The 20,311-nt window shown below is 37.2% G+C and overlaps 1 protein-coding gene across 4 annotated transcripts in view; it reads right to left on the bottom strand.

Moving 5' to 3' along the window:
• LOC106946629 (brain-specific angiogenesis inhibitor 1-associated protein 2-like) overlaps nt 1-20,311 on the bottom strand; it is a 58,161-nt gene that overhangs the window by 32,937 nt on the left and 4,913 nt on the right. For all 4 annotated transcript variants that reach the window (XM_015031091.1, XM_015031089.1, XM_015031090.1 and 1 more), the window contains exons 2-3: nt 5,458-5,533; nt 2,322-2,408 (exon numbers count right to left, since the gene is read on the bottom strand). In XM_015031091.1, the coding sequence (XP_014886577.1) occupies nt 2,322-2,408; nt 5,458-5,533 (163 nt within the window). The remainder of the gene's footprint in view (nt 1-2,321; nt 2,409-5,457; nt 5,534-20,311) is intronic.

The raw sequence follows: 20,311 nt of genomic DNA, 5'->3' as shown, positions 1-20,311 counted from the left end.
TGGCTTGTGGCTAATTTAGTAAGCGTCTAACAAAAACCAAGCTGCTGCCTCACACTCAGCCCTTTTCGAACAATTATAGCACACAAACGTTTGGGAAACAGGTGCAATAAAGCACACTTTTCAGAAAAAAAATATGACAATAGGTGCAGTGGAATTGCATATCGTAAAGAAGGAAAATAAATCTTCAACGCATTCAAGAAACAGAATTAAGTTTCTAAAAAAAAAAAATCTTATCCTGACTACCAGGCCAGTTGGCAGCCTCCCACGAGTCCTAGTCAAGATTGTCCAAGATTGTCCAAGATTTATTTCTCAATGCAATATGTGAAGCTAATCAAAGTTTGAATCAAATGTATGATAAATCATATGTAATTCAAGTTTGTTTTAAAAGATGTGTTTTGCTTCATGTGCTAAGGTTCTTCACAATGTAATATAAACAGCTGCTGTGTTACCAAGTAAACCCTTGCATCTGAATGCTTAACATGCACAGTAACTTAGCTGCAGACTTTTGAATTGAAAAATTAGGCCTCTTATATTCAAAAGCATATCAAAGAAAATCTTCAAGCCCATATTTCAACATTTGGAGGGTCCTTCCTCCATCAAGGACAACTGACCAGGTGGTCTTCCCCTCTCTCTGCTCGTGTAGGCTACAGCACCACAATGTGCCTAATTCCCAAATTCACCAGGGAGCATTGAAGAATAAGAGTCAACCCAAGATAATGTAGAAAATTAAATAGAAAATTTGCATTAAATTACACATTTTACATGACACAAGTATCATATAAATATTAGAAACAACAGAAATCCTCACAGATGCTGCAAGACAGTGAGATTGGGTCACACACTGAATAAAACATTCTGCAAGCACTTTCATGTCAGTCCCTGGTGGCTGGGCGGGAAGAAACCCAAAGTGAAACTCGGCTCCACTGAAACAAAGGCCCCGTCAAATCAACAGCTACCTCTAAGCAGATCAAGCAGTTAAAAGAACAATTGGTGCAAAGGGAATCTCTATAACGTGAGCTGATTTCCTATGTGCTGAGGACAACGAGAGCCAATACAGAGTCACTAATCAGCTACAAAGATACTCATATGAGAGGGCGAGGCGTTACTTTTAAAATGACGTGACGATTTCTAGAACATAGACATCTAACTGCTATGTTGTACAGTGCTGTGAACAAGTACTGCGTTCACAACTATACACGTTTCTTCAATTTCTACCTTTTTTGTCAAACTTAAAAGTTTCAGATCAAGCACCTTAAGATAGAAAAAGATAATCTGGTTAAATTAAATACTTTCAAGCAATTCCATTTAGGTGAAACAAATTTATTCTAACCAACATGACTGTACATGAAACATGAATTGCGTCTGCTGTCGCAGTATGATCAAAGTGAAAATGGTCAAATATTTTGGTTAAATTTTACTAGCCACATGAAGTATTTTAGATCAGAACACTTCTCTTTTCAGTATATGACATGACCTCTCCCACCAGGGTTCTCCGCTCGCTCCCTTCCTGTATCCTCTATTTTGCTTTTACAAATGGCTACGGAAACACACCAGGCTTTTCTGCAGACAGCTTCCTCAGTGGACAAAGACCTTGCAATTTCCATCCAAAACTTTTTAGCCATTCAACAGTTTTTGTAGTTATTTAGTGAAGAATCATGCCAATTTCAAAAGGTTTTGACCACATCAGATAAACATTCCTCAAAAGTAACTAGACAATGAATATGGACTTGTTGAAGAAAACAACATTGCTGTGCGAGCGCATTTCTGCATAAGAAATCGCAGCCATCGTGTCAAATAACACAACACTTTGAACAGAGCTCTGTCAAATTCGTTTGAAGTGGGCCTGGTGTCGAGTTTGGCAGGTGAATGCCTCCCTACAAACAAAGTGACACAATTTCCTCATGCACCTATGTCAATGAGAAGCAATTTCCCACTACAAATTTACTTTGTTTTACATGAAACATTATCTTAGACGAAAATATATGTTCTGCACTTATGAACATAAAATCATGTTCAACCCACACCTTACTCATTGTTGTTAGACATGTTATTTTCTGGTTAGCGCTTTGATTGGTAGAGAATCAAAGCATAAACAGGTTTAGAACAGAAACAATTCTGGAGAAATTCTAGTTAAGAAAGAAGAAAGACTTCCTTCATTCCACTGACATTTGATTTTGAATGCCATCACGAACAGAAAGCAAACAAAAACGTACACTGATGCAGGTTTATAGAGAGGCAACGCTAATGCAAGCAAGACTAGCACAGAGTAAGACAAAGTGCCAACAAAAACTGAGTTCTTCTAAACGATCTCCATTACTTACCCAAATCTTTGGATCCTTGACTCTCACTGGCCAGCTCACCCATTCGTACCAGGGCATCAAAGTAGCCTTTTGCAGCAAATGTCACATCTGAAGACACGAAGAGTAAATCAGCAGTTAGTTTAAAGGTTTCCAAAAAAAACAACTTTTCACATTTGAAAGAAGTATATATAGTTGGTTCAATTTATTTTGAACCAACTAAGTTTACTAAGTTTACTAAGTTTCTGTGTAGGACATTAGTAAAGAATGTATCCATGTATCTGTGTAGATATTTTTTTCTCCCTTTTTCTTGGTAGTTAGGTATTTTGATAAGTTAAAGAGATAACCTTAATTTCAGATTACATACTACACCCAGTTCCATTGTTGATATATGAAATATGACCTCTGATTAAACCCAATTCTAAGCAGCTCCCAAAATCAAATAATGGGACTATACAAAATGGCAGTTGAAGACTGAACTATGCAATTGTGTTTCAAAATAACTTGAATATATTATATGGATTCATATGATCTCCACATGTCTGTTAAAAAGACCCACAGCATGAGCTCTTTTGCTAAATTTTGAGTGAATTTTGAGAAGTCAATCTTGAAAAGATTAACAAAAAAAGCTAGATTGCAGTAAATCGATTTGGCTAGTCTCAGTCAAAAATCTAATATTAATCAATCATTGCGAGTCAAAAATCAAGCCAAGCATTTTTCCTACTGAGGCTCATTTCAATGTGAGAGCAACGGGTAACAAAGACATCAATAATGGCTCTAAGAAAACATTATAGCTCTATTAAGGAAGCAGCAATAGTGACTGTTAACCACATGCTGTTACCTGGCATTTTTATGTCTTCCTTTTCGTTTAATCTCTTTTGTGAAAAGGCAGACACCCTTACTTGTGGGAGACCACTGATTGAAGAATGAATTACAGCATATAGAGTTCCTTACAAAGATTCCAGCTGAGGATGGTGAAGATGTGAGTGTAGGGCTTTGCCCTCCACTCAAATCAATATGCTAGATTGAAGGGAGTTATATATGAAAAATGATTTTCCTCTCTGGTACTGATTAAAGTTAGAGACAGATGTGTTCTGCAAATAATTTATCTCCACTTCTGATTTGTGTTTTATCAAATCATATAGAAGCACAGGATTTTACAAACATTTTGAATGAAAATGTCTCAGCAGTGTCTAAAAGTGCAACAAGCTACAAAATATTCATATTAGCTTGTGTTGCTCATGGTAAGTAGCTTGGTCACTGAGCAGTAAATCCCATTGTTTTTCTGACATGCAATTGCAACTTGTTGAGATGGATCTTGTGTACTTCCCAGATGAAAGCTCAAGAAGGAATCCAACAGCACTTAATTCTGATTCTGTGTTTTCTGCTTCAGTTTGTAACAGTGACGATGCTGGTAGAAGTTTGTTCTGTAACCGATTGGTTGTTGGTCAGTCCATCTCAGTCACCCTGTTCTTGGGCAAGACAACTCATCTGCCTCCAGCAAATATTGAGCAAATGCTGCTCAACTTTTGTTCAAGATTTTACACAAATATTTTTTTTTTCTTTCAGGACTAAATAAAGAATCAGCAAGGTTCCAAAGAACAATAATCAGTTGAATCCCCTTGTTGAAAATGTTCATGTACTGCCAAAAAGGTCGTGTCGGGTGGATGCAAGTTTCCGTCCAGCTGCCCAAGGGGCTTCTCCAATCTCTGGGAAATAATGACTGCTGCTTTTGAAGGTGAATTCAGCAGCAGTACAGTTGACAGATTGGACCCAAGCCTGGAAACAGCTGTCAGGTGTAAGACACATTTACAACAATAGAATGACAGGGACAGGCTAATTCTAACAGACAGATGTAGACACTCCACCACAGAAGAAGTCTTCTAAGCTGATGGACATATGCTAATGTTGGTACCAGTTACAGCTGGACCAGCTGTAGAGGACGGTATGCCTGCTTCCACCTTTGTTGCACAAGGCTATTTTTAAAGCCACACAGTTCCTGGGCTTGCCTTGTTGTGGAATGTGTGTATGAATGCATGGCAGCTTATAGTGGTATACACTTGCATAACACAGAGTTAAAACAGATTCCCTAGCAACAGACACTCTTGCTGATGCCTCAACGCCTGAAGAATGTGGAATATCAAGTGTACAGTTAAAAGAAAGCACAAAGCTTGGACCTATATTAACAGCACCAGCAAAAAGCATGGTGAGGGGTCCAAAACAACAGATGGACAGATGGGATTACCAGACAGTATGAACAGAGCTTGTTGCAAAGACCCATCACTAAACCTTCACTCTGAAGAACTGTAAACAACATTTCAGTCAGGACACAGGCCATCCTTGTCTGGTCACTTGAATATATATTTGAGTATATGCTTTAGTGCACAGTTTAATGTGTTTTTAGACGTGTTAAAGACTATGTAATTAGTTGACTTTCTGTGGGTTGTTAAAAAAAAAAAAAAGTAGAATACACCCACCTTCAGATCCTGAAAGCCTACAAATGAAACTCTTTTGGCATTGGCAGTGTTAAATAATTTCAGAGATTGCACCATATGGATAGAAATGTGTCCTACCAGAGCTGCTAAGTCCCTTGGGTTGAATCAGTTCTGCAAAGTGGGTCTTTAATGGCTCAGCGAACCCCTACCAGTCTGTTCCCATGGCACATAACGGTCAGGATTATTTATCGTACGTGTAAGGGAATAGGAATGCTGGCCTGGGAATGGAGGAAATTCTCTAATGCTTTGGCCAGTTTAACTCGTGAGGGCTGGGGTTGTGTTAAGGTTCAGGGGTGTTTAGAAGGAAAACTCTTGTAGCACTGTAATCCAAGTACAAATCTCAGATCTCAAAAGACCATTGTGGAAAGTCTATTGGCACAAATCTGGCTGCTAACAGAGAGCTGTCCTTTCTTTAGCATTTTGTACTTTTTTTTTTCCCCCTTCCAAATTAAAGGATACAAGAAGTGGTAGAGTATAGCGCAACTCATTATAAGGCCTGGCCATAGTGTATGAGGACAAAGATAATCTAGCTTTCATGAAAAACATGAAGACAGGTAGATGAAGTACAGGTACATGAAGAGAGAATGCTAGTGCTGTCTTGGCTGAGTGCCTAAACCTGCAGTGAAGTGCAGAAAAAAATGAATGAAGGAAAAGAAAGGACTCACTGGCGAGGGCCTTCTCATAGTTCTTCCCCATGGCAACAAAGTTCCGTAAGCAGGGGTTGAACTGCTCCATGATGGTCTGAAAGAAAAAAAAAAAAAAAACACCACATTGTTGGAGGATGAAAGCCTCACTTATCACTACAACGGGGTCAAGAGCACAGAGGACGTTTGCCTCGCTCTGCTCGCTTTGTTTCTTTCACTAGCCTCCTTCCTTCAAGCCCACAAAAATTAGTTTTACAAAGAATAAAAGCATTTAAACCACAAAAAAGCTGGATCTTTACAGGGTGCATATTAAAAAGGCAATTTCCAACTGGAAAGTATGCTATGGTTTCAAACACTGTCAAATCCTCAAACATTTCAAATAACTTTTTCAGGATTTCAAATTCCTTTTAAAAGCAAAGAATTGGGATTTCTCAAGTTTAATATAGTATCAAGTAAGACTCTCCTCGTCCAACTACAGCTGCATGCTGTCAGGCAAATGCGTTTTTACTGGGTGAGGGTAATCTTCCCAATAACTATGTACTTCTTCTGTGTTCTGGCTGAAACAGAGATTTCAGGTTTGTACTTGAAACATAAACTTATGTTATTAATGCATTTACCTTTTAAATAAAAATGTAATCTTCATGTACTCCCGTTTTTGTCTTTGAGACACCTTAAATTGTTTAAACTCCATAAAAAGTATGAAACATGGCCTTCCTCAGTGCATGACACCAACTGGTTTTCAACCTTAAGTTTAGAACCATAGACACATAAAACCATTGGCATGAGAACTTAAAATGGCTGATAATGGTCATGCAGCTTAAAAGCCAACACATCTTTATCAGTTCTACATGAAATTAAAACCTACAGGTAAATGTATTGTAATTTTATTTTCCAACTGTGACATATTTAATGTTATTTTAACAGCAATGATAATAATGCCTGTATTATCATATAAATGAAATGCAATTTAAAATCACAATGCATGTTTGTGGTTATACGTCGGAGCATTATTCCATTCCATGCCTATTCACAAGGACATACAAGCTGTGCTAGAGTCTGAGAGTCAAGTGTACAGGGCTCTGTAATGGTATCCACACCCTTTGTCAGTTTTCTATTCTTGAACTCTCAACTATGAAATTAAAATGCAACTGCAAAGAAAATAAGTACAGCACCTTAAATTGGGTATCATGTAGCATAGAGTGTTGTTTTGGTGAAGCAGGATCAACATATTTTTTCTGAGGTGTTTAATGTGTTGACTCATCAGCGTTTCTTGATGCGATTGCAATTAGCAATAAATAAAACCTATTTAAAGCAGGAGTGGTACACTGCATCGCTGCAGATAAACTGAACTGCAAAAGAAGACAGTCTTGATCCCCGAGAAAGGAGAATACCTGACTCTCACCGCAATAGTTTCCTGTGCTTCTCATCTACCTCTCCTCTCCTTCCTTCTCCTGCGCTCCTCCAGGACTTCTTCCAATTAGTTGGTCCCTAGTCAAACACTCAAGAATAACCCGAGGACAGAAAGACAACCACAATAGTGCTGCAGCAGTAACCGCACCAACACAAACCATCAATACTGTGGGAGAAAGCTTAATCATCTACTTCTTGCCCTAAATCCAGACAATGGCAAAAAGAATATGCAACGTGTCGTCGTTGACAACCTGAAACAACCTCATAAGTTCATCCTCCTTCCTCAGTTAGCTTCAGCACTTTGTTTGTTCCTTTGTTTTTCCTGTCCCCTTTGTTTTTAATGAGAGGCAAGAGTTTGATCAAACCACATGTTTCTGTGTATGCCCACTGTATTGTAAAGAGCTGCAGTTCAGGTGGCCTGAGTGCTGCATAACCCACCTACAAAATAAATATCAATGACTCACACTTTAACAACTCCACAGCTTTCATTAACAGTAAACTGCCAACAGTAACTTCTGTTATGCAGGACCCGATTGTGCTCAAATTGAAAGTCCGGACAACACAGGCAGATTAAACTGGTTCACAGAAAGGGGAAGACAATGACCAAAAGAGGCAAAGAAATGAATACGTAGTAACTGAAATAAAAAAAAAATAAAAAATGGACTGGAAGGATAATCAAGTAACCATGTTGCCTTCAGTTACAAAAATGGGTAACACTTTATTTGAAGGGGTGTGCATAACACTGACATGACACTGTCATAAACATGACAGTGTTTACCTGTCATGAACATAAAGAAGCCTTTATGAATGTTTATGACAGCTGTCCTGAAGTGTCATTCGGTAAATAATGACACTTTTAATGCAAAGTTGCTCTAAAAGTTGCATTGAAAGTCCATTAAAAATGCCAACTTTGAATGATATTGTAAATAATGACAATTTAATGCAAAGTTGGCATTTTTAATGGACTTCCAATGCAACTTTTAGAGCAACTTTGATTTAAAAGTGTCAATATTTACTAAATGACACTTAATGACAACTGTCATAAACATTCATAAAGGCTTCTTTATGTTCATGGCAGGTGTTATGTCATGTTTATGACAGTGTCATGTCAGTCTTATGCACACCCCTTCAAATAAAGTGTTACCCAAAAATGTTGTATATATCTTAATGTAACAATTTGATACCTTGAAATTGATTTCTGTCTCTTTGAGAAGCTCCTGTTGTTAAAGACTCTCTGCCTTCATCACGTCATCATAACAGTGCTTTTCATTATGCATTTTTCCATTAATTTATATGATAACCTCAACAGACTCCCAGTTCCACCAACTGTTAGCCAATTGCTGCTGCCGCCTGTCTGGAAGAGCTGAGTGGAGAAGACGTGGGGGAAGGATGCTGAAGACTTAATTTTGTCCAAAAGTGAATAACAAACAGCTCTGAGATGTGCTACAAGACAAACTATCAGTAATCCACATCATATTAGAAAGTAAATTTAGCTAAAGCTGAAGTTTGCCTAGCATTTCAGCAAATGGCTCTGAATGAAAACATATTTTGGTGTTGTCAATATGCGGTACATATCAATCAGACGTGCTTAGAAACCAAAAACTCTTCTGCAGAAACTCCTGCGGGGACAAAACATCTGTGGCTGCCAAGAAAACTGGCAAACAGAAACTTGAGCATTTAGAACGTCACTGGTAGGCGACTTAATGTTGATGAAACATATCCTGTATGGGACATCCTTAACAGGAAAGGCAGCATTTTTTCTGTAAAGGCAGTGTCACAATTAGAACAACCATTTCTGCACTCAATGAATATTTTACTGTTTCATATCATGTTTTTTCTGTTTTGTTTTGAGGTCTTTTGTTATTGTGAGTTTGCTTTAAATGGCCTAATTGTATTTGAGCATCTGTGATTCAAAATCTAAAGAACTTAGATTTAATAAAATCTGAGCTGGATAATTGTATACTATGAAAAAAACAAAACAAACAAAAAAACAACAACATTTACCTGTTCAGCTTTCGCTACGTTTGTGAAACCAGTGAAAAGGGCAATTTTTGACAGTCCTTACAGGGGATAAGAACTACATCAAACTTGAACAGATTATGTATTTTTTAAAAACACAATGTGCAAAAACGAATAATCTGCAAAAACGCAAGGACATAGCAAAACTCTTGATGAAAGCAATACAAAAATAATTTTAAAATGTGGTGTATTTCAATTAAAAAAATGGGGAAAAAAACAAAAACAAAACACCTTCAGTTAGGACTCCACATACATCCCATTTATTATCACTGTATTAATATGTGCAATATTAATATTCCAAAGAAGTGCCATAACTCCGACACTATTTATGCAAGTACTATGCATACAGGCTTTCTATGCCAGTAAAACATGAAAAAAAAAAGGTTTGAGGATAATCTGGCAAAATCTGAATTACAACCCATTTTTTTATTTTTAGGAGTTGTCGCCTGATAAAACACTGTCATTAAAACAATGTGGTTCAGACAGAAGTAATACATTCATGTTTTTGCCCAGTAGTTTAATAAATTCCTGCCTGGGGTCTACTTTTCAAACAAAAGCATAACATTGAGACAGTAAAGTTGTTATTTATTTATTGCAAGTTATATCGTCATTGCAGGATTTGCATGTTTTCGTATCGTGAAGGCACACTTCCACTCTTGCTCACAAAATATTAGCAGATGAAGTCAAGTCATCTTTTACTTTGGTGATAAGTTAGAAATCCAAACATTTGTAATCTACCAGTTGTAATTGTAAAATGTCAGTGTTGATTGCAAAGATCACTATGAAACAACTTGCATTTGAACACACCTCCTCACTCATCTATAGGGGATTTGTGCATCATATTCTGAAACAATCGGAGAACTCCAACTCAGTGGTTAAATGTGCTTGTATAAATAGTAAAACTGATCACAAAAAGAAAAAGGCATCCCTTAAAAAAACTTGATAGGATTTTTTTTTCCTTTTTCAAACAATGAGTAGGAAGAGACAAAACAGCATGTGCAACACAAATGCACTTATTTAGGCACCTACATTAATACAAAAACTATATAATAGAATGATGTTGTTTTAAATGGGTGGGAGGATTACATAAAAATGCAAGTCCCAGTGAGCCATCATTACAGCACTCTCTCCCACTGAAGAGGTTAAAGGTAGCTGACACGAGCCTTGCTGCCTTTCTTGTGCAAACTGCAAACAGGCTTCCTGATCCTCAACCAGGGAACAAACAAAAAAAAAGCACTAATAAATGCAACTACAGGACAAGCCTAATCATACAATTACACGATGGCTCACAGATAAAAAGTATTATATAAGAGACAAAATTACGATGCGTTTTCACATGCCATGCAGTAGAGAAAGGACGAGGAGGCAATCAGTCTTCATTTCCTGTCATTGTTGCTAAATTTGTCATCCCAGTTCTCCTGTACTACATTGTTACTCTAATTGTAGACGCTAATTGGGAAAATGGGGCCAGGAGACACTTGAGGTTGTATGACGTGGTGGAAAGAGGAAAGGAAGTGGGAAAAATTAAGAAATAATGTGGAGCATATCCACTTCCACGTCCTTTTGTATCATCTGTCAGTTTAAAAAGAAAAGAAAAAAAAAATAATTATGGCATCCTCCATCATTCCCGAGGATGAAATTCACTTATTAGAACTAAGGTCAAAAATTAAAGCAGACAATTGAAAGAGGGCAAAGAAATGTGTTCTGCAAAATTAATCAAATGATTGTCTCAGTGCTGAGACGTAAAAGAAAGAAAGAAAAAAAAAGAGACATTTCAACTAGAAAGGCTGTAGATACATGAAACGTTAGGGTTGAAGCAATTTTACCCTCACATTCAAACTAAATTAATTTGTAAGAAGCAGCTGAAACAAGGTCAAAACATCTTAAGTCAACGACAAATTCAGTCTATGGAGCAGTCACTCCTCTCCGCTCAGTCTTTCTGCTCTCCCCTGTCACACATTTACACCTTCACACACACACAAATATAATGACATGCTAAGGGGGCAATTTGAAAGTAACACCAGCTGATTAAAACCAGGGGCACTCACACACTCAAACCAGCCTAGATCACATCATCTGTTCAGTTGTGCCCTTCCCTCGCTCCTTTTTTTTTTTTTTTTTTTTTTTTGCACCACAGCCCTGCCTGCAGGGCCTGAAAAACCCCCTGATCAGGTGAAGAATACACTCCTGACTAATATATTTGTCAGACTGCAGAGACCTGTCATGCGGTGAACGGTAAAAAAGGCAGCAGAGGCTAATGAGGTAATCTACAGAGAATGTAAAGAAAGACATTGACATGCAGATTCACAAACATACAGATCATTTTTAGCGATAGAAAATAAATGAAAGATTAGAATACGCCTTACAAGGAAGAGCTGCATTTCCAAGTGACCTAGTCAGCCTTCTTGGCAAAGTGCATTGAATCAAGATCAGACATGTTAGGGCTGCTATTACCATTCGGCAAGACGGTTTGAGGGAAAACCTTGTGTTGCCCGAGCAACTGAATCCAGGAGTAAACACCTCCAACAAAACAGCCACATAACGACAATTTTGATGATGGAGTCTACCAAAATCTGTAGGGTGATATACAGTTATAAACAAGTATTTAGATACAAAATAAAAGGATTGATTTACATTACATCAACCTAAACTTTTACCATCTCAGGTCTGTTGGGCTTAACCAAGTTATTTTAATTTTCTAAATATCAGAATAATGAGAGATTTTTTTTCCTTTGTTACTTTCTTCAAAGTCAAAAATTAATTAGATTATTAAGCCCTTAAACAATTTGGGAAACAAATTACAGATTTGTAAGCTTGTGATACGTGAATACACAACATTGCAGGTTTCCAAAAAAAAAAAAAAAAAAAAACTGTTTCGAAGCCTACAGGAAAATACTATGCTGGTTTGTGACAAACAGGTTGAAAATGTAATCCTACCAAAAATCTAAGAAAATGCAGGTACATTTCTTACTTAAGCAAGTTATATAGATAGTCTTGACAGATAATGAGGAAAAGAACAATTATAAAGGGTAAGTTAAGCTTAAATTATTTACTAAAAAAAACAAAAAAAAACAATAGCAACGCAACTTAAGTGTGCCTAATAAATACTTTAGAGAACTAAAATGTTTAATGCAATTATTACAACCTCGGGAAAGCCGGACAGGCATTTAAAATCTTGCATCAAACACAAAAAGATTCCTCAAGTTAAAGAGAAGGGGGAAATGTAAACATTTTCTAAATTACCACAGAAATCAAGAAAACCAAAAGGAATTCATGATTCTAATGCCTGAAAATCATTCTCTCTGAAACAACAGAGTGCAAGTAACAATGTGGTAATTTAGTCTTGAATAATCTAATTGTCCCAGATGTCTGGACAGGATATGAACTAATTGCTGCATGACACTGTGATTGGATTAAACGGGTTTTAGTGTCCTTCAGGAGGCAGAATGGCTGACTTGAAACTGATAAGAGTGTGGTGGGAAAGGGGAGCAGGGGAGGTATAAAGTTTAAAAAAAGAAAACCTGACCAGCAACATCTGGAAAGTCCATCACAGAAACTATTTAGAAAAGGAAAAGCATATTGAAAGACAGGAAGCAGGTGATCACACAGAACATTTATCTGCCACAAGTGAAGTTCAGCTGATCAGATGAACCACAACAAACCACACAGAAGCACTCAGTGAATTAAGACTCCCTTGCTGATTGGTATCAAGTTTAAATATGTTGTTTACAACCGGAATGGGGTACAGATTTTTTTTTTTCTTTTTTTCCAGCTTCCTTTGAGTTTGGAATTCTTTCACGATTTAGGTAATTGATTTCCTAATAATCCAGCTACTTCTATCAAGAAAAGAACAACAATATGAAATGCCAAATGAACATTTCCACTCATTTCAGCATTCACAAATATCAAGCTTGGATATCTTTTGCAGTCAAGTTATTTAGTAACTTAGAGATGAACTGAGTGGTTAAAATATAGTTAATTTTCATGCTATTTTAACAACAAGCTGCACTGAAGAAAAGCAGACAATATGTATAGAGTATATTTGGACTTTGCTAGAGGCTCCTCTGTGCCAAACTTTACAGTTATTTATTTCCATCTCTTTCTTCACCCAGGGGAATTTATTTGGTGCTATGGCCGATACCAGCTGATCAAATAGTTTTCCCCTCGCTGTCACAACTGATAACGCCAGACTTGTTGCCATATTGGAAAGATAGAACACAGTTTGGAATGGCTGCATTCCTTATTACATTTTGCCTGAGAAAGGATAATTTAATATCAGGACCAGCTCAAAAATAGGCAAGTTGCTGCTCCGAGTTTTCCTTTTATATACGAGCAAATCGCTGAGGCAGCCAATCCAACGATCCAAGATTTACAGGAAGGTTTTTCAGCGATATATTGGAATTTTCAATCAATTATTAACGAGAGAAGGTAGAAGGAATGTGGTGAACAATAGGTCTGTTTACAAACTTAGATTACTCCGAATGGTTTTAGGTACTTGCATTTATCCTGACTAAAGCACACACAGATTGCAGTTATTTCACACCAAAGTGGACTATGCACGGTGTTTGATCTGAAAGCAAACATCATGTGAATACGTTGCTTCTTCAACAAATTCAGTCAAGGGACCACATTTTAACGCTGTGAACAGAGAGAAGACATCCCTTCAGATTCACACACTTTTTCTTTTGCTGTGGAAAACTACAGAATCTTTCATTGTGTGACAAATTAGTCATGTCAAACGCAGACAGCCACGCATAAGGCAGACCAAAGACTTTCAGATCTTTAAAGGGGGAAATCTTTAGTCTTATTACCTTACACCTATATGCACATCAAGAAAAGACAAAATGTCAATGTTCATTCAAATCAGTAACTGAGTTTTACTGCGTGCAATATTCATTACACTCAGTAAAACATTTGAAGCACGTTTCTGATAATTTTATTATGATCTATAGAATTCAACTTCTCAGGAAATTTGATTGAAAGATTAAACCAATTTTAAACATGTATGTAAAAATTGGATGTTATGGCCAAGAAAATCTTGTGAAAGACTGCTGACTTGACAGTTGTCCATCAGACACACCCAACAGTAAGCACAAACCACTAAAGGTCATTGCTGTGTCCAGGCATGTTCATGGAAAGTTGAGTGTAGTAAAAGTTGCACAAGAAAAATGATACCTTTAGTATTGAGAGGATTGTGAAACAAAGTCACATCAATAGACTGGTGGATGTTCAGAAGTTATCTACTGTGGTTGTTATCTGGGCTTCAAGAATTATCAAATCCATATGCGTCCCAAATTCATTCCTCATTCCCTTGTATTAAGTAACTCCTGAGCCAGAGAAAAACCCAGTGTAACAAATAGTCATGCAGCCGTGCCCAACTTGTTGCTGCACTTTATCAGCTGGCTGAAATAAATCTTCCACTCTTCCCTGGTTTACTTAAAACGTCAAATTGTAAATCTGTACAGCAGGGTCATGAAAAACACAAATGATCATGGTGTTGCAACAAGGGAATGGCACAGCACTCTTACAGCTTTAACTTCCTTCATAAGAACACAGAAAGTTGTTATTTCACTAGGAAACAATTCTTCCCAGATGATGATGTGTTATGTCAGGAACAAGTTGCAAGAACTCCCAAATCTAGGCTTCAGGAACCAAATTATTTTTATTCCTGTTGCCCCAAGAGCGAGGTCAAGTTTCTGTTCTTACAGAGTATTTATTCAGTGGCCTTTGAGGAAACAGTTTTTTAAACCACAGTTGGCAAGCTACACGTGGCATGACTTGTCAATAGTTCCAAACAGCTGTCAAGCAGCTAGTTACCACACACCCCACTGAGCATACAATTAATATGCATTTTGTTAAATTTTTAACTAGATGCAATTAGTTACGTATGCTTATGTTACTGTACTAACAACATGCCAAAACTAGTATAATGGGAACGTTCACTTGAAAACTTTGACTTAAATTAATTTATATATTAATTTATTTATTGTTACAAACAGATACATAATCTTAGCTGTTGTGGATAGAAGAAATCACCTCATGTTTCTTGTTAACTTTTGTTAACCTTGAATCGGTGATATTTTTGTCACGTTTGTCATATGGTGAGCATTTCATACCAGCCCATGACTAGTATTTATAAATTAATAGTTTATTAAAGCTGTTTGCACAAAAGAAGATGTATAAATATTGCTACTTTATACTTCCAGGTCTTTCAGAAATTACATTAGTTGTTCCAATTTGAACACAAATAGAATTAAGATACTGCTTTCACATCAGTTGAGTCTAGCATGACTCTGTGTGCAATAAAAGAGAAAAAAAACAATGTAGATTGTTCTTTGTTTTGCAACATCAAAATAGGTTTTGAATAATTTCTTAAAAACATCCAATCTTCTCCTTCTCTGGCAAATTAATTAGCACCTTACACACTAGTTTTTAGACTGTAGGAATGCAGTCTATGCAATCATCTCAGTTACCTCATGACCAGGAAGAATATGCTGAGTGTCACTTTTGACTATCTTTGGTTTACTTTCACTGCAGATGGGTAGCTCCATCTATAAACCGCTCCTAGTGTGCAATAGATCAGTAGTTATGATTTCTGTGGATAAGCAAAACTGTCGTGTTAAAACTGCCTCCCACTCTAAATAGCCCTAAAACTTTCAGCCCTTTTCCTTTTATCACTGTGGAAAAAGCTAAAAGGTACAATTTTAGCTGATACAGTCACAACTTGACAAAACATTAAACTTTATAAGTAGTCTCAGAGGCCTCAAGTTGAGGAAAAATCAAGTTGCCTTAAAATTTATTTCTATTGTTCCTCCTTCACCTCTTCACCTTTTGGTGCCACTGCACAACAAATTATTTACCCATAAGACCTGCCATTTACTTTTTTCACTGCCTTCCAAAGACAGAGTGACTCCAAAAAACACCTTAGCATCACTCAGCTAACCTAATACAGAAAGGCTGGTATCTATAGCAACCAAGATCCATACTTACTTTAGAGCTTTAGTTCTTTATCCAGAAAAATAAAAAGTCTATTCTGTAGAGGAGATCACAGGATCTCTCTGTAATTCTCTCAAAATTGACCAACCTGACCATTGTTTTTAAACTTCAAAGAAAAAAATGTGGTTCATAATTGATGACTAAGTTTTAATTGCGTCATAGGCAAGACAACATATATCAGCATATTTTATTTAGTATGACAATTTCAAAGTCTTTAGAAAAAAGGTTCCTGTTAACTATGGATGATCTTTAAGTCATTGTAATTCTGTTTTTTATCACAATGCAAGGTGGACAGAAAACGTTTCTAATATTTAGCAAAAATTAACTATAAAAACATGAGGGGCTTTCAAGCTAGGCTTCTTGAAGATCAGTCTTTTTAATCAACTGTTCAGTACACTTTAAGACAGCATGAGGTTGATCTAATCCTCACCAACCATCTTTTCTGTAGGTTTTTAATTCTTTGTCAGTGTGCAAGACTTATGAAATATTTAAATGTAGTTTCAATAAAAAAAAAAAAAATGCCATAGTGTTTGCGTGGGTATGCATGCAGAATTACCTCCTTTGTGGAGAGTAGCAAGGCTTTTGTTGCTTACTCCACTTGCAAAATGCGTGTAAAATAGTGTGGTCAGTGTTGCCCAAAGTGGCAGCCTCCGTCTCAGACATGGACACAGTTGCCACAGGCATGTTGACGTTCAGTTTATGACCCTTTCCATGAAAGGCCATTGTCCACTGCACTTACTAGAATTTTCCGTCTCTGTTTCTCTTTCAGTCTATAATTATAGTTTCTCCCTCTTCAGTAATTAGGGACTTCAACAAGGATCTGGACTGTCTCCATCTATTTTCCCCCTCTCTATCTTTTTCTCCCACCCACAGAAAAGTGTTTTTTTTTTTTTTTTTCAAGCACGGCAACATTCATGTTTGTTATAGTGTCATTTCAGACAACAGCCACATTCACAACGTGACTTCGAATCAACTGCATGCATCGTGACGGTTATGAGGCTTCTTTGCAGCCTGTACACAGTTAGTACTGCCAGTCTCTGCCCTTGAAAAAGCAACGCTGAGTAAAAGAAAAAGAGAAATGTCTCTAAACCATCCGCCCCCAGACGTGCAGAGAAGGTGGGTGTGTAGAGCAATAGTCCTCTCTGCATCGCAGTCAAAGGCACAGAACAAAATTTGCTCTTCCACAAGCAATGAAGATTATGAAGCCTCCTGCAGTGGATAATGCAATCATCTCAAAGCCCCAGGCTTCAGCAAGCATCAACTTGTTGAGACACTATATTCTGGAAGCAGATGTTATGGAGCTTGAGTCGCTTCAGACTCTTAAATCTTGTATTATTAAACAAGCAGTATCTGATGTGACCATACTCTGCCAGAGCAAAAAGAAAGGCAAATGAACCTCTGGGTTACGTCTTCATGCAAGCGACTCCAAACAACTTCTTCATGAGAGTCCACAGGATCAGCGCTGTATTTATACAACAGGCCAGCCCTGTTTATATCAGACCCATTTGGGAGCTTTCACGAGGAATTTTAGCATCCTCGTGAAATCTCTTCAAATGAAGATGTGCGTGTTTGTAAAAGATCAAGTGGTGGCTCCCCAGCACCCCTTCAAAAACAAAGAGTTCTTTGACAGGACAGAAACACACAAGAATAATGGCACATTGTTGCTAAGAGACCGCCTGTTTCGATGTAGTTGTCTTATCAACAAAGTACGGCCGATGTGACAATAGTGAAACTCATGACAATGTTGCAATCAAGACCCAAACTATTACATAATACAGTCACTGTTCACTTCATTAGTAACACCGTGTTGGACCCCCTCTTGGTTACAAAACTCCCTTAATTCTTCATGACAGGTTAAGAAAGGTGGTGGAAACATTCCTAAGATTTTGGACCCGTATCGACATCATAGTAACAGCATTACTCGGGTTCTACAAATTGTTGGCTGCACATTCATGATGATTCCACCACATCTAAAAGGGTTCTTACTGGATTCAGATTCTGGTAACTGTGGAGGCTACTGGAGTAAAGCAAACTCATTGCCTTGATCAAGAACCCAGCTAAGATGAGCTGAACCTTGTGACAATATTATTCTGCTAGAAGTAGACGTGTGAAGCTGGTCGTGAAGGGATGGACATGATTAGCAACAATACTCAGGTGGGCTTTGGTGTTTAGGCAATCCTCGGCTGGTATTAAAGAGTCCAAAGTGTGGCAAGAAAATATCTTACAAACCCTCACACCACCATTAGCTCATACAAGACAAAATAGATTAAAACATTCATAGATATTTGACTAAACTATCCACTGTTTTCCAGGTTGTGTTGACAATCAGGGTGTGGTAATGCATGGGAAAATGTGAGCTGTCCCGAGGGTTGCTAGAAGCGAGTCGCACCCTTCTATTGCCTCACCTGCCGAGGGCGTGTTTAAATCCTGCACTGCATGTATTGGGGATAGAAAACAATGTTTCTTCTGACAAACACTGAGTAAATACAAGAAAAAAAAAAAATTCCTCTACAGGGCGTGTTGGGTCACTTTGCCCTAGTGTAGCCTTCCGTTTGGCTCACCGTAATAAAAGTTTGTGAACCCACACTCGGCCCTATTCTCCCTCCTGAGATTCTGCTTTAATTAATCTGTTTGCTCACTTTAAGCAAGCCAGGTCATCGCTCAGACTTCATCCGTCCGTTTCGTAAGAGGCTTGACCTGAAGCACCACCCTATACAGACATGACCAGCTGGCGGAGATGACAGTAGTGCAGACACACACCAACAGAGTGTCAGTCCTAAGTATCCGTCTCACCAAGTCAGCATGGGGATAACTAGATGCAAGCCGCCATGTCTGGGGCTGCCTGCCTGCCTACAAGAAGGAGGGGAACTCAAGTCAATAAAGGATCATGAAAAAATTGCTGGGTTTCCCGTGCCAACTCCCTTGCTGATCAAGATCATCTCAGAAAGCTTAGGTGTGCCCAGTGCCTTTACCGAAAGCACAACGCTTGCAGGGAGATTCAAAATCCCTAGTCTCACCCTACTAAACACACACACACACACTGTAAATCGGGCTAAGATGAGACACATCAGCATTTACCCCCCTCATTACCCTGGCGATTACTCAGTATCTTGCCAGCTGCTTGCTGCAACTGCTTCACAGTCATCGCATGTTTTAACAACTCTCCTTCCTCAAGAGATCTTTGCTTGCATCCTATAGAATGAAAAATTACAGACATACTCAGAATGCTTACATGGCAGAGAAACTGCAAGAAAGCAGAGTTGAAGAACTAATCATTACTTCTTCACAAAATCAACGGTTTTCCACTTTGACTGACTGATTTAATAAAAATTAGGGACTGACTTAGAAAACATTACAATCAATAAACATTGAATAATTATCAACCTAAAGTGCCTTATGAGACTGAGGATACATGTTCTCCAACATTTAATATATATATATATATATATATATATATATATATATAAAGAAATAACTGTTTGAAAATAAAAAAATATATATATAATTCTGCTTGAAATTGTTTCTTAAAATTTTTTCACATTGGATTAAACCGTTTTTAAATTATGGTGATGTACTAAACTAATTGTATAGCTCTTTCATTTCAGTGAGAAACTTAACTTTTTCAATTGACTTTTGTCATCTTTGATTTGCAATGAAAGAAATGCAATAATAAAGCCTTTATTCAGGTTTTGCTTCTCCACTTTGTGTTGATCACATCATTGGAAGAACAGGCTCCAAAGATTTCCCTCACAAATTAGGATTATTTTTTTTATTTTTAAGACATACCCCAAAATGCAAAATTATGAATGGAATAAATATCAAAAAATACGTTATTTACTCACGATACCAAATACATACTTCCAATAAAATTTTCCTCCAAAGACTTTATAGAATTAAACAGAGTGGTTTACTACTAAACAAACAAACAAAAGAAAAGGGGGTGAAGTAGACACATTTTTATTAAACACATTTGGTGGCAGTTCTTAGTTACGATGCATGCAGTAAATATGTTGAATCTGATTTTTTCAGTATTTGACTTGCTGAACACAATCCCAAATGGTCAATTTCTGATCTATGACTAATTGACTAATGTATCTCAAATATTTACATTTCTGCTTTGCATAGTTTAGATTTCCAGTTTTAGCAACACCAAAAAAAACAAACAAAAAAAAATGCCATATTTTTTAAATATTAATCTTAGGGTATCGGTCAGGTTTCTTCAACTATTTGTATCACTGGTTATATCTAGAATTCCCTCTTTACCCATTTACTTCCCGCATCAAATTATTTTAAAAAGTTAAATACATTTAACAAGCAGAAAAAAACAATGAAAATTAATAATTTAAAAAAAAATTGAATCTCATTATTTTATGTTTTTAAACTGAAAAAAAAAAAAAAAAAAAAAAAAAAATTTTTTTAAGGGGGTTTTTTTCCCCGGGGATATACACCA

Source organism: Poecilia latipinna, unplaced genomic scaffold, assembly GCF_001443285.1.
Source record: "Poecilia latipinna isolate Pla-1442-1.1 unplaced genomic scaffold, P_latipinna-1.0 Scaffold198, whole genome shotgun sequence".
Classification (NCBI taxonomy): domain Eukaryota; kingdom Metazoa; phylum Chordata; class Actinopteri; order Cyprinodontiformes; family Poeciliidae; genus Poecilia; species Poecilia latipinna.
This window is presented reverse-complemented; position numbering and strand designations above follow the sequence as displayed.